Source organism: Delphinapterus leucas, chromosome 3 (assembly GCF_059928025.1).
Source record: "Delphinapterus leucas isolate spDelLeu-1000000601 "Yukka" chromosome 3, BTC_Dleu_Yukka2, whole genome shotgun sequence".
Classification (NCBI taxonomy): domain Eukaryota; kingdom Metazoa; phylum Chordata; class Mammalia; order Artiodactyla; family Monodontidae; genus Delphinapterus; species Delphinapterus leucas.
Genome location: NC_143131.1, coordinates 134,379,633 through 134,395,023, shown reverse-complemented (window position 1 = coordinate 134,395,023; position 15,391 = coordinate 134,379,633). Strand labels below are relative to the sequence as shown.

General features: G+C 41.3%; 1 protein-coding gene across 1 annotated transcript in view; it reads left to right on the top strand.

The window, feature by feature from the left end:
* Positions 1 to 14,636: 14,636 nt before the first annotated feature.
* The window catches only part of ADAM19 (ADAM metallopeptidase domain 19), an 88,343-nt gene continuing 87,588 nt past the window's right edge, over positions 14,637 to 15,391 (top strand). Inside the window, exon 1 of the mRNA XM_022590251.3 lies at positions 14,637 to 14,806. Within this exon, the coding sequence (XP_022445959.1) occupies positions 14,740 to 14,806 (67 nt within the window). The 5' untranslated portion in view covers positions 14,637 to 14,739. The remainder of the gene's footprint in view (positions 14,807 to 15,391) is intronic.

The following is a 15,391-nucleotide window of genomic DNA, read 5'->3' as shown; positions in this document are numbered from 1 at the left end:
AGTTTGAGAGCCATGGCCATATGGAAAAAATTTCCTTGACCTCTACTTCACACTATAAACAAAATGAATTTCAGATAAATTGTAGATCTAAATATAAAATAAAAACAGTAAAGCTTTTAGAGGAAAACATAGGAGAACATTTTTCTGATCCTGGGGTAGGACACAGTTTCTTGAATAGGACTCAAAAAGTACTAACCATAAAAAAGATTGATAAATTTGGATATGTTAGTATTATATTAAGAATTTCTTTTCACCAAAAGTGAGTGAAAAGGCACTTCATAAAGTGGAAGCAGATATCTGCATACATATATCCGACCAAGGGCTTATAGACGAGATGTTTAAAGAACTCCTGCAAACCAATAAGAAAAAGAAAGACTACTCAGTAGAAAAATGGGGAATAGACTTGAATAGACTTTTCAGAAAAGAGGATGTCCAGTGGCCAATACTCATATGAAGAAGTTTCAACCTTGTTAATCATTAGGGAAATGAAAATTGGAACCACAATTCGATACCACTACCAGATGGCTACAGTTTTTTAAAAGGGGAACTATCAAGTGTTATCAAGGATTTGAAGAAACCCGAACTCTCTTACAAAACTGGTGGGAGTGTACATTGGTGGAATCATTTTGCTAAACTGTTTAGCAATATCTGCTAAAGTGGATCATATACTCTGACCCAACATTCTATGGCCCAGCAATGTCTCTCCTAAGCATATACCCCAAATAAATGCAAACACACATTAACTAAAAGAATGTTCACAACAGTATTATTTATAATAGTCTCAGTCTAGGAACTATCCATATGTCTATAAATTGCAGAATAGATAAATAATTTGTGGGACATTCCATTAATGGAATATTATATAGAATGAGCAATCTATAACTACATGAACAATATAGTAGAATCTGACAAACACAATGTTAAGCAAAAGAAGACAGGGCATCCCAACTACCCCAACCCCGCCACCCAACTGCAAATCACATACTGTGTGATTCCATTTATATAAAGTATAAACAGAGGCAAAATTAATCTATACTGTTAGAAGTCAGGCTAACATTTACCCTTGGTGGGAAGGGGATTTGTAACTAGAAGGGGGCAAAAGGGGGCTCCTGGAGTTCTGGTCTCATATTCTTTTTCTTGATTTGCGTACGAATTATATAGGTGTATCTAGGTTGTGAAAATAGTTGAATTGTATATTTATGATATGTGCACTTAACACATGTATGTATGTTGTACTTCAACAAAAAGTTGAAAAAATAAGTAATTCCGTAATGAACATCCTTGTAGCTATGTCTTTTCAGACATTCCTGTTTTTTTTTCTTTTGACTAAATTCCTAGAATTGAATGGTTTGAACATTTTTACATCTTTCAATGTATCTTGCCAACTTGTCAGGGACTGCTTTTATTTCCCTTTGTCTCCCAGTGCCTAGCACCATGTCACTGCCTACTAGATGTTTGTTGAATAGATGAACAGATGAACAAATGAAGACCTTCCTTCAGTCCTTGAATGAATCAAGCCCTTTGAAGCCTAAAAGCAGTTCCTGTTTGCTCTGCCCAGAAGTCTTTTCCCTCTGTTCTTCTTATTGCTGACTCTCAGCTTAAAATACACTCAACCGAGAGCCTTTCCCAACCATGCTAAGTAGTCCTCCTTTCTTATTCTCTTTCTTAGCTCCTTTTATTTACAAATCCCAGTGTGTAATTATTATATTTTATTTATTTGTGTAGTTGCTTGCTTATTGGCATTCTCCCACTGTACTCTAAGTGCCACGAAGATAGGAATGACATGTGTCTTTTCCACTATTGTAATCCCAGCACCTTGCACAGTGCCTAGGATGGAGAAGGTCTTTATGCTAGTGAGACATTTTCAGCCGCAAAGGACAGACTCCTAACTCAGACAAGCTTAAGCAAAATAGAAAATTTTGGCTCAGTAATTGAGAAGTTCCGGGGGTAGGTTCACTTCAGACATGGTTGCATCCACAGGTTCAAATAATATTATTAACACCCCCACCCCCCCTCTCTTTTTCTATCTTTTGCCACTATTTGGCTTAATTTTCAGACCGATTCTTTCCTGACGTGGTAGTAAAAGGACCACCCACAGCTCCAAATTTACTTTGCTCACCATCTGAGAAGAAAAGAAAGCAACTTTTTGGTAGGGTTGTCAAGAGTCTTGGGGAGGATGCTCATTGGTCCAGCTTAGGACCACATACCCATCAATGAGCCAAACACAGTGGGTCTGGGGATGGAGTTGTACATACCCAGGTCTCGGTTCCTTGACCATCTCTGAGAGGGTTAACGTTAAGTGTGGGGTGGCTGCAGGATCAGCCACATGATTTGCAGGTCCTTCTGCAAAATGAAATTGCAGTTTCCTTGGTCCAAGAATTATTAAGAATTTCAAGATAGCAACAGCAAGGTATTAAGCCAAGTATGGGGACCTTTTGAGACAGGGGTCCTGTGCAGACTGCCTGAGTCATACTTCTGTGAAGCCAGCCCTGGGTGTCTGAATTAATCAGAGAGGATTAACCAGCTATGCTCATGCCCCTCCTCAGAAGTGGGCCTTATGTCTCTACCATATTTTACAGGAATAGCAAAATCAAATGCCTATAACATAAATGAGTGATGTGGGCTAGGGGTGGTGGTGACCATGGGAGAATGTAGGTTGACTATTGCCCAACCTTCTAACTTTTCAAGAGAAGCCAGGATCAAGACTTTAAAAAAAAAAAAAAAAAAAGCAAACTCCTGATTTTTTTTTTGTGGTTACAAAAATTTTATTATCTTGTACACCCATACAAGTAATATGTACTCATTTATACCAAATTAACAACATGAACGTATTGGTGGGTGACATGTGATCACACACAGGCACTGGGCAAAGTGCTTTATATACATTTTCTCGTGTATACTCACTGCACGTGTCGATGGATGAGGAAACCAAGGCACAAAGAGATTGAATAACTTACCTAAGTTTGTACAACTTGGAGCTGAGATTTGAACTCAAATCTGACACCAGAGCCTATGCTCTGAACTTCTACCCCATTTCAGCTGCCTGCATGCCGGCCAATCTGAACTCCTGCAGTTCCCTGATTGGTCCAGAGCCTGGCAGTTAGTGGGAACTCAGTAAAGGTTGGTTGCGTAAATTTTGTTTTAATGAATAGGGATTCACACCACTATGCTTTTATAAATACTGCTTTCTCTTCCTGAAACATTCTTCACTCACAACTATTTTGTCTACCTGGAAAATATCTACTGATTCTTCAAGATTTATCTTAGTCATTACATAGCATCATGAAAAGACTTTATAGAACAGTCCCCTTCCCGCATCCAGTGGACAGTCTTAATCATTTCCTCCACATTTTAAAATATCTTTTTTATGGCACACTTCTTTATGTATTGACAACTTTTTTAATATAAAGAAATTTGCTCTGAAATAGAATAAAGTTTCAGGGGTACAACATAGTGCCACAATTTTAAAGGTTATACTCCATTTATAGTTATTATAAAATATTGGCTATATTCCCTGTGCTGTACAATATAGCCTTGTAGCTTACTTATTTTATACATGGTAGTTTGTACCTCTTAATCCCCTACTCCTATCTTGTCCCTCCCCTGCTTTCCTCTCCCCACTGGTAACCACTAGTTTGTTCTCTATATCTGTGAGTCTGTTTCTGTTTTCTTATATTCACTAGTTTGTTTTGTTTTATAGATTCCACATATAAATGTTATTACACAGTATTTGTCTTTCTCTGTCTGACATATTTTACTGAGCATAATACCCTCTAAGTCCATCTATGCTGTTACAAATGGCAAAATTTCAATCTTTTTCTGGACGAGTAGTATTCCATTGTACATATATATACCACATCTTCTTTACCCATTCATCTGTTGATGGACACTTAGGTTGTTTCCGTATCTTGGCTATTGTAAATAGTGCTGCTATGAACATTGGGGTACATATATCTTTTAGAATAAATGTTTTTGTTTTCTTTGGGTATATACCCAAGAGTGGAATTGCTGGATCATATGGTAGTTCTATTTTTAGTTTTTTGAGGAACCTCCATACTGTTTTCCACAGTGGCTTCACCAATTTACATTCCCATCAACAGTATACAATGGTTCCCTTTCCTTCACATCCTCACCAACACTTGTTATTTGTGTTCTTTTTCATGATAGCTATTCTGACCAGTGAGAGGCGACAGCTTATTGTGGTTTTGACTTGCATTTCTCTGATGATTAATGATGTTGAGCATCTTTTCATGTGCCTTTTGGCCATCTGTATGTCCTCTTTGGGAAAATGTCTATTCAGGTCTTCTGCCCATTTTTAAATCAGGTTGTATTTTTGATGTTGTGTTATATGAGCTGTTTATATATTTTGGATATAAGCCCCTTATCGGTCACGTCATTTGCAAATATTTTCTCCCATTCAGTAGGTTGTCCTTTCATTTGTTGATGGTTTCCTTTCCTGTGCAAAAGTTTTTAAGTTTAATTAGGTCCCATTTGTTTAGTTTTGCTTTTATTTCTTTTGCCTTAGGAGACAGATCCAAAAAAATATTGCTATGATTTATGTCAAAGAGTGTTCTGCCTACTTTTAATGTTCTGATTTTTTTAATGTTGCTAGAAATTATCCAAAAATTGGAAATGAGGGAAGAGGATTACTACAGTTTCTTTCAATGACATTCAAAAGCAGTGGCTCTCAAAATGTGCTCCTGTCAACAGCATCAGCATCACCTGAGAACAAAACATCAGAGCGTATATGTGTGTGTGTATGTGTGTGTGTGTGTGTGTGAAATGAATGACAGCCATGATACAAGGGAGGAATTAGGATTATTCTGTTATTATAATGTACTCATACTACCTGTGAAGTGGTGGAGTGTTATTTGAAAGTAGACTTGAATTAGCTGTAAATGTGTGTTGCGAACTCTAGGGGGACCACTAAGAAAGGTAAAAAAAAGTATAACTGATATGCTAAGAAAAGAGAGAAAATGGAATCATATATGGTGTTCAAGTAAAACCACAAAAGGCAGAAAAGAGTGGAAGACAAAAACAAAAATCACAAAAACAAAACAAAAAAAAACCCCAAAATCAATGAACAAAGGCAACAAATAGAAAACAGTAGCAAATATGATAGATATTAATCCAACTATATCAATAACTACTTTGAATGTCAATGGTCTAAATGTACCAATTAAAAAAAAGAGATCATCAGAGTGGATCAAAAAACAAGACCAATTACATGTGTACAAGAAACCCTATACGTATATATTTATATTATGTATGTATATATGTGTGTGTATATACATATATATGTGTATATATATGTATATAAATTAAATGGATGGAGAAAAATATACCATTCTAACACTATCCAAAAGAAATCAGCAGGGGATTCCCTGGTGGTGCGGTGGTTGAGAGTCCGCCTGCCGATGCAGGGGACACGGGTTCGTGCCCCGGTCTGGAAGGATCCCACATGCCGCAGAGCGGCTGGGCCCGTGGGCCATGGCCGCTGAGCCTGCGTGTCCGGAGCCTGTGCTGCACAACGGGAGAGGCCACAGCAGTGAGAGGCCCGCGTACCAAAAAAAAAAGAAAAAAAAAGAAATCAGGAGGAGCTATATTAATTTTAGATGGAGAAGACGTCAAAGCAAGGAAATTTCACGAATGAAGAAGTGGGGAGGTTGTGCATGTGTGGGGAAGTACAAGGAATTCTCTCTACCTTCTGTTAAATTTCGTGGCAAACCTAAACCTGCTCTAAAATAAATAAAGTTTGTTAAATAAAAAATATATTTCTTTTAGGGTCTAGTGAGAGCAAACAAGTATCCATGCCTCTTTCCAGGCTATAGGGGCACTACCCTGATGGAAGTGCTCCTGAGGATGGTCTGGATTCAGCCCAATTTCCAGAGTGACAAGCAGGTGATGAGGAAAAAAAGGCAGTTTGGCCAGGAATCTGAAGCTAGGATGCCCTACAAATTTGGGCATGGTAGATCCCACAGTCACCTCAGGCAACTTCACATCTTCACTCAGTTTGCTCATCTGTAATAATACCAGAGTATACGTGGATATGTATGGATATGGACCACTATGGCTTCAGTGGCTCTGAAGTTCCCCACATTTCAGTTTGAATTCAGGCTTTGTCTCCAACTTAGCAGCTGCATGATCGTGCTTAAGTTACCCTTCCACCACCGTTTCCAGACTCAGCTGCATCATCTATAAAGTGGGAATATCAGTAGTACCCACCATAGAGGGTTACCCTGAGGATAAAATAAATAATGCACTGGGCACATTGTAAGCCTTGTGCAGTCAATTACAACTATTATTTATTAGGTTGAACCATATTACACTGACAAAGTTTGACTCTTTATGACCTATAAAATCAATAATTTCATATGGTTTGACCTAGTATCTCTTATGGGACTGTTACGAGAACTACATGAGATAACATAGGCGCGGTGCTTAATTAAGCACCACTTGAGGTGCTTAATGGTGATGATGATGGTGATGATCCACAATCCTGGAGACATTGCCTGGTGTTGGGAAATCAAGAGACCCAAGTCACACATCAAGAAACTTGATCACTGTCTGTAACTAGCCCTTTAATTTACTTGTCAGTTCTACCTCCTTCACTCTTTCCCCCACCTCCTCCTGCCCTAATTGTTATAGTGGAGATCTTATCTTAGAAATCTTTGTATTGATAGATTCTAGCAAAGGCCAGGCATACAATAAATGCTGTTGGTTGAATGAGTGATTCCAAGAGCTTTATGGGTTTCCCATGGGTTAGGGAGATTTGCTTTTTCTGTGGGTAAAAACTCAAAATTAAAGACTAAAATCTTGAATATAACCAAGAGACTTGGGTAAAAGATCCTCTTTAGACTTTAATTCCTTCCGTCAAAATGGATCCAGTAATACTAACCTGCTACCTCAAGGAGTATTTGAAGAGCAAGAACATTGTTGGGGAGCTACACATCTATTAGAATGGCTAAAATTAAAAGACTGACGGTATTGTGGCCAGGATGCAGAGCAGCTGGAACTCTGATACATTGCTTGTGGGAAAGCAAAATCATACAGCCACTTTGGAAAATACTTTTTGTAGTTTCTTATGAAGTTAAACATATATTTAACCACAAGACCTAGGAAGTCCATTCTGAATTATTTACCCTAGAGAAATGAAAATTTACATTCACATGAAACTTGAATATTTATAGTGACTTCATCCATAATCGTCAAAAACTGGAACCATCTAAATGCCCTTCAGCTGGTGAATGGGTAAACAACTAGGGTATAATCACACAATGGAATACTACTGAACAATAAAAAGGAAGAAGTATCGGGAGTTCCCTGGAGGTCCAGTGGTTAGGACTCAGCACTTTCACTGCCGTGGACAGTGGACACAGGTTCAATCCCTGGTCAGGGAACTAAGATCTCACAAGCCGCACGGCCAAAATAAAAGGGAAAGAAGTATTGATACATGCAGCATCGTGGCTGAGTCTTAAATGCATTATGCTGAATGAAAGAAGCCAGACTCCGAAGGCTACATTCTGTATGGTTTCATTTATATGACATTCTAGAAAAGGCAGCACTATAGGGACATAAAACAGATAAGTGATTGCCAGGGGTTAGGAGTGACAGGAGACAGGAGGGCGATCTTGATTGTGGAAGTGGTTATTAGATTATATGCATTTGTCAAAATTAATAGCAATGTGTACTAAAAAAAATGGAGAATGTTAATGTATGTAAATTATACTCGAATAAACCGAACTTTAAAAAAAAAGAGCTAGTTGCTGGGAAAATGATTTACAAAGGAAAGCTATCACAGGGCCAACACTATTTTCCCAGTAAGGGCCCATGAAGAAAACTCTCCCATGAGCAACTTGGAAGTCTGTGCTGAGCCAGAATGAAAGAATTATTATTAGTTATTTAATTTATAATTAATTTAATTAAACATTTATTGTGCCTTCCAGATGCAGGGGGTGGATGAGAGAAGAAAAAGGTCTAGCTCCTGTTCATGAGGGGCTCACAATGTCGTGAATGTGGGGTAAGAAAAAGACAGTTACAATATAATGTGATCATTATCTTTGATAATAATTAAGGAATCAGTATATAATTAGACTCTTCACACATTACACAACTAAAAGCACAAGTTAAGCATTATGAATATGGTCCCCACCCCCATACTTATTAGCAGTAGAATGAGAATTATTACAATTAGCATGTGTCAACTGCTTACTAAGTGAGAGGTATTATTCTAAGCATCCGTTTAAGCCTCACAAAAACTCTATGATCTAGGAACTATCATTATTAGCATCTTTTATAGATGAGGCAACAAAGTCACAGAAAAGTTAATTTGCCTGTTGTCACACAGCTGGTAAAGGACAGAAAAGGGATTTAAACCTGGCAGGGTGGCCACCTCCTAACCATGATATTATACTGTAGCTAGAAGGAACAGTGACCTCGGTCACCTGGACTCCTGAAATTTGGAACTGCGTTGCTCTAACTCTGCCTCAGTTTCCCTAACATCAGAGGAGAGAATCAAGCTTGTGTAGAGAGGTCAAGTATGCAAAACTCTCTGCATAAGACACCAGGATAAACCATTATTCCTTTTGTGTTTCTTTCCTGTGTTTCCCATTTGTCCACCCACCCCCATTACTAAAGTAACACGTAAGTAGAGAAGTATTGTAGAAAATGGAAGGGGCAAGACAAACAAACAAAAAATGATGAAGAAAAACCAAAAAAAACAAACCAAACAAAAAACCTTCATCCATCCATAGCCTCACCATCCAGAGGTAACTGCCATTAACATTTTGGCACATTTCCTTCTAGCGTTTTTTTTAGTCTTTTATTTACATAGCTGAGATCATACTTACATTTGTAATTTTGGACACTGATTTTTTCCCTTAACATCAGAGCATAAACTCTTTGCAAACATTATTTTAAATAAATGGCCACATAATAATCCATCATACGAATATTCTATAATTTATTAACTGTTCCTTCACAGTTGGACATTTATGTTGTTTCCAATTTTTCACTATTATAAATAACACCACTGTGAACATTATAGTCCATAAATCTTTGTGTGCATTGCAGATTATTATTATTTTATTAAAGGAATTATTTATTTATTTATTTATTTATGGCTGTGTTGGGTCCTCGTCGCGGTGCCTGGGCCTCTCATTGCCGTGGTCTCTCCTGCAGCGGATCACAGGCTCTAGGCGCACGGGCTTCAATAGTTGTGGGTCACGGGCTCCAGAGTGCAGGCGTAGTAGTTGTGGCACACGGGCTTAGGTGCTCCACTGCATGTGGGATCCTCCTGGACCAGGGCCTGAACCCACGTCCCCTACACTGGCAGGCGGATTCCCAACCACTGCGCCACCAGGGAAGCCCTGCAGATTATTTTTTTAGGCTAGTTTCCCAGAAATGTAATTAGTAGATTAAATGTCATGAATATTTTAAAGATTATGTAGAGGTGTAGTATTCTTTATAAATAACAAATACATTCTTTACAAATAAATGGAAAGTCTTTTGGGGGTCAAAAGTTGTGTATATGTTTGTTTCTGTGTATAAGTGTGAAGGGCATAGATGAGAGACAGAATTGGGAATCATATTTTGGTCAGTGCAGAAACCACTGGACTCTTTCTCTTGTGAGCTACTTCCCAATTTTCAGGGGCACATGCTGATTAAATATTGTTCAGCTGAGTGCCAGCAATTGGGAGCAAACTTCAGATAGGAGCTTGGATGCCTTTTGCAAGTAGATTGTCCATAGAATGAGTTAGACTTGATACTTCAATATTTTTTAACTGGCACAGCACTTTCACCACCATTATCTCAACAGCTTCTCACAGCTCCTGAGTGAGATGGATTGGGGTAGCCATTACCATTCCCAGGCCATTGGGTCAGAAACTCAGGCCTAGAAAAGAGAAGTGACTTACCCAAAGTCACAGAGCTGGTTGGAGAGAGCTGGGACTAGAATTCTAGTCTCATGGCTCTAGGGCTAGAGCCCCTGTTCTGGACTAAATTATGTCTCCCCTCCCACCCCAATTCATCTGCTGAAGCCCTAATCCCCAATGTGACTGTATTTGAAGATAGGGCCTATAAAGAGGTAATAAAGGTTAAATGAGGTTATAAGGGTGGGGCCCTGATCTGATAGGATTAGGGTCCTTAAAAGAAGAGGAAGACCAGTGTTTTCTCTCTCTGCATGCTCACACAGAGAAGAGGCCATGTGAGGACACAGCAAAAAGGCAGCTGTTTAGCAGCCAGGAAAAGAGGCCTTACCAGAAAACAACCCTGTCAACACCTTGATCTTGGACTTCCATCCTCCAGAGCTGAGGAAATACATTTCTGTTGTGTAAACCACCCAGTCTATGGTGTTCAGTTATGCAAAGCCCTAGAAGACTAATACAGATTTTGGTACCAAGAGGTGGGGTCCTGCTGTAACAAATGCCTAAAAATGTAGAAGTGGCTTTGGGACTGGGTAATAGGTAGAAGCTGGATAAGCTTTTTTTTTTTTTTAACATCTTTATTGGAATATAATTGCTTTACAATGGTGTGTTAGTTTCTGCTTTATAACAAAGTGAATCAGCTATACACATACATATATCCCCATATCCCCACCCTCTTGTGTCTCCCTCCCACCCTCCCTGTCCCACCCCTCTAGGTGGACACAAAGCATGGAGCTGATCTCCTTGTGCTATGTGGCTGCTTCCCATTAGCTATCTATTTTACATTTGATAGTGTATATATGTCCATGCCACTCTCTCACTTCATCCCAGCTTACCCTTCCCCTTCCCCGTGTCCTCAAGTCCATTCTCTATGTCTGCATCTTTATTCCTGTCCTGCCCCTACGTTCTTCAGAACCATTTTTATTTTTAGATTCCATATATATGTGTTAGCATACGGTATTTGTTTTTCTCTTTCTGACTTACTTCACTCTGTATGACAGACTCTAGGTCCATCCACCTCACTACAAATAACTCAATTTCTTTTCTTTTTATGGCTGAGTAATATTCCATTGTATATATGTGCCACATCTTCTTTATCCATTCATCTGTCGATGGACACTTAGGTTGCTTCCATGTCCTGGCTATTGTAAATAGTGAAGCTGGATAAGCTTTGAGGTCCATGCTACAAACAACCTAGATTGCCTTGAAGAGACTATTGGTAGAAATATGATGTTGAAGGCAATTCTGGTGAGGGTTCAGGGAAAAAGAGAAGCACTCTAAAGAAAGCGGCTATCATTTTTGAGAAGACACATATCGTGAAGACAATGTTTGTAGAGCTGTGAATATTAAAGGTGATTTTGGTGAGGTCTCAGATGAAAAGGTAGAACATGTTACTGGAAACTAGAAGAAAGGTGATCCTTGTTATAAATTGACCAAGAACCTGGTTGAATTGTGTCCTAGTGTGTTGTGGAAAGTAGAAATACCAAGTTTCGAACTTGGATATTTGGATGAGGAGATTCCTGAGCAAAATGTTAAAGGTGTGACCTGGTTTCTCCTTGTTGCTTATAGTAAAATTCAAAAGGAGAGAGATAAATTGAAGGAATTCTAAGCAAAAAGGAACAAGAGCTTGAAGATTTGGAAACTTCTCAGCCCATCTACATTGCAAAAAATGAAAGCACATGTTCTAGAGAAGATGCTGAGGGTGTGGCTGGACAATCACCTGATAATGAGATGACTCAAACCGTTAATCAGCCATCTCTGCAGCTGCCAGAAATAGAGATGGGATTATGCTAGCAGAGACACTGCCAGTTCGGACCAAGGAGAACAGAGATAAGACAAAATAAAGGAAGGCGTTTGAACTGGGATTCTAAAGGACAGGACAATAGAGCTATTTGGCTGTGAATGTGCTTTATCTTTTAAGAAAAGGGAAGAACCCTGAAGGTGATTCAGAGATCAGCAGGGCTGCCATTCCCACTGTATGCGTAGAGCATACAGGCCCAGAGGGCAAGGCTATTTCTTTCTTGGTTTCGGAGGGTAGGACCCCTCTTGGTTTCAGGGAGCCAGGCTTCCCCTGCCCAGTGCCTCGGGAGCAGGACTGCAGCAAGAAGCCACAGGGTGGGGCTGCTGCCCAAAGCAGAGGGGGCAGTGCCACTGCCTAGGGCTGTGGGGATGACACTACTGCCCCAGTGGGCTGGGAAGGCAGAACATCCAGCCAGAGGATTATTCTAGAGCTTGAAGATCTAATGGAATTTGGACTAGGTTTCGGACTGGCATGGGAAGTCACCCCTTTCTTATTCCGGATTTCTCTCTTTTGGAATGAGAATGTCCCCCTAAACCTGTATTTTGGAAGCATATAACTTGTCCGGTTTCACAGGTTCACAGATGGAGAGGAATTTTGTCTTAGAATGAATCATACCTTGAATATCACCCATATCTGATTTAGATGAGACTTTGGGCTTGGAATTGATGCTGGCATGGGTTAAGTCTTTGGGGGCTGTTGGGATGGGGTAATTGCACGCATCAACTAAAACTTGGCACTTGCCATTAGCCTCTACAGGAATGAAGTAAGTCACTAGCCACTGCAGTCGCTGACCTTCAACACCCACTGAAAGGAGTTCAGGGTGGAGATCAGGAATGAGGCACTCCGTGCTCTGGGAAAAACTGGCAGAACAGGCCTTTAGATACTTAGATATCTTCAGGAGAAGATTTTATGAGCCCAAATTCTTGCATCTTCTCACGTCTAGAAAAGCACTAAAACCATTAACGGTGACATCTGCTCCTCCTGACTAGCAGCAAGCCTCTGCCAAAATGTGTGCTTGATGTATGTAACCCCTTCACTAAAGTCATATATAATTCTGACCTTCCCCCTTACTTCTTTGGAGCAGTTCCTCAGAACTACCTGAGATGCTGTCTCCCAGTCTATAGTCCTCATTTTGCCCGAAATAAACTTAACTCACAACTCTCGCATTGTGCATTTTTTTCAGTTGACACATGTGAGAAGGACATGAACTTTGGGGACCACAGGATAGAATGTTATGGACTGAAATGTGTCCCCACATTCATATGTTGAACCCCTAACCCCCAGTGACTGTATTTGGAGATCGAGCCTATAAAGAGGTAATAAAAATTAAGTGAGATCATAAGAGTGGGGCTCTGTCTGATGGAATTAGCGTCCTTAAGAAGAGGAAGACAGCAGAGCTTGCTTTCTTCACACAAGCAGAGAAGAGGCCATGTGAGGCCACAGCAAGAATGCCTTCTACAAGCCAGGAAGAGAGGCCTTGTATGAAACCAACCAAGCCAACACCTTAATCTCAGAACTGTGAAAAAATAATTTTCTGTTGTTTAAGCCATCCAGTCTGTGTTTTTTGTTATGACAGCTTGAACAGAATAATACAGCCTCTAAATACATCAATGGCAAGAGCAGTGTCTTTTATGTATGTCCAGTGGTTTCAACAGACATACCTACTAATCTTCAGGAGTGCCTTTTCCTCCCCCAAACACAGCATCTTGTTTAACTGTACAAACCTGGGTTTGAAGAAGGAGACTCAGTGAAAGGAATAGATGACAAGAGGTCTGAGGCTTTAGAAACAGGCTTTGCCAAAACTTGCTAAGGGATCTTAGGCAAGGCAGTTTTTTCTGATTATCAGTTTACCCATCTGTAAAATAAGGTGTGCTGTAAGAGGCTCTGGAGTTATTCAGATGTGGACTTGAATCCAGACTCTGACTTTAGCTGTGTGACCTTGGGCAAATTACTTAGCCTCTCAGGTTTGGTTTTCTATCTCTAAACCAGGAAACTATTAGTACTTACCCCAGGGGATCATTGGGCTAATGAAAAGAGATGATGTATAGAGAGTCCCCAGCACATATTAAAGGACCATAAAAGGTAGTTCTTTTCCTAGATTGATTAAGTAAATAAGTTGATATGTAAAGTGCTGAAGACAGTGTCTGGCACTTAGGAAGCGCTCTATCAGTCTTAGTTATTATTTTCTTTTTCTAGCAAACAGTAAACCCTCAATAAGTGACATTCATTATTATTATTTTCAAGTCTCATCTCCCTCTGTTCCCTCCAAAGCCCTAAATCCTAACCATCCCAAATTCCAGTTTTTCCCCAGTACAGCGCATGGACTTTCCCGCCCTAGTCTGTCTGTCTCGGGTTTTCTGCCTGGTGTTCCATTTCGCCTCCTCCTGAGCTCAGACGTCTTCTCCTCTGGGAATCCTCTCTTCACCACCCCGTTCCTCCCAGTCAGAAGGAAAGGATCCCTGATTTGTGTCTTGCTAAGAAAACAATTCCATATAGCACTTAGTTCTCTGTGCCAGGTTAACTCTTTCAGAACCTGCGTCCAAGCGTGGCGGCCTCTAGAGGACGGTGCTGGGTGAGTAGCCTCTGAGTGTCACCCAAGGCGTCTAGCCCAGTGCGGGACAGAGGAAATGGGCCGCTGTACCCAGAGGGGTCCAGTTTAATTCCTACAAACCCAAGCCCCCGACCCTCCTCAGGCCGCGCCCACCGTTAATCCCTACCCTTCCTCCGGCTCGGACTCGCCCTCCCCTGATCGCCAGCACCTGAGCACCGCCGAACACCGCCTCCCTCCTCCCCCGCCCCCACCTCGCCTGGCTCCCAGGGGTCGCGCTGGCTCCGCCCCCGGCTCCTCCCGCCCCTCCTCCGCGGAGCCGGGGGCGGAGCGTCCCGGCCAATGGCTGGGAGCAGGGCTGGGAGCTGCTGGGCGACCGTGGGTTCCAGAAGCGCCGCGGCCTGGTTAGGGTGCTGGCATGGCCGCGTGCTGGTGAATGCAGAGTGCGCGAGGGGCCAGCTGCCACCATGCCCCGGGGCGTGGGCGCTGCCCAGCTCTGCCTGCTGGCGCTCGCCCTGCCGGTGTGGACCAGAAGTAAGTAGCGGGGCGGGGGACGGGGGGCTTTGGAGGTGGGTGGGTTGGGGGACCTGGGGAGCTGGGAGTCGTCCCCCGCAACTCCTCGGGGCAGCGCCCCCGCCGGCCCCCAGGCCGGGAGCCCCGGCTTTGTTCCCACGTTGTGCGCCAGGGGAGGTGGTGGAGATGCGGGAGACCCGGAGCAGGCAGAAAACGGTCGGTCCCTCCCTGGCTTGCCTCCCTCTCTCTCCTTTTCCTCGGTTTTTCTGCTTTTGGCTTTTCTTTCCGCTGCTTTCCTAGTCTCTCCTCTTTTCTCCAGTCTTTGTGTGTGTGCCTATAAATATATTTTGATAAAATTGGAGCCATACCATAGGTACTGTTTTGTGTCTTGCATATGCCACTTCACATTATGAGCATTTGCCACATCGTTACATTCTCCAAAAACATGGTTTCAATGACTATAAATTCCTTCAAGAAATCGCAGAAGTATAATTTTCAAAAAGTTGAAAACATGACTCTTATACAAATATAGGATGAAAGGTTGGCAAAGATTGATTTGATTCATTAATGAGGCAGTGAATAGAATAGTAAAGCTAGTTCAAAGCA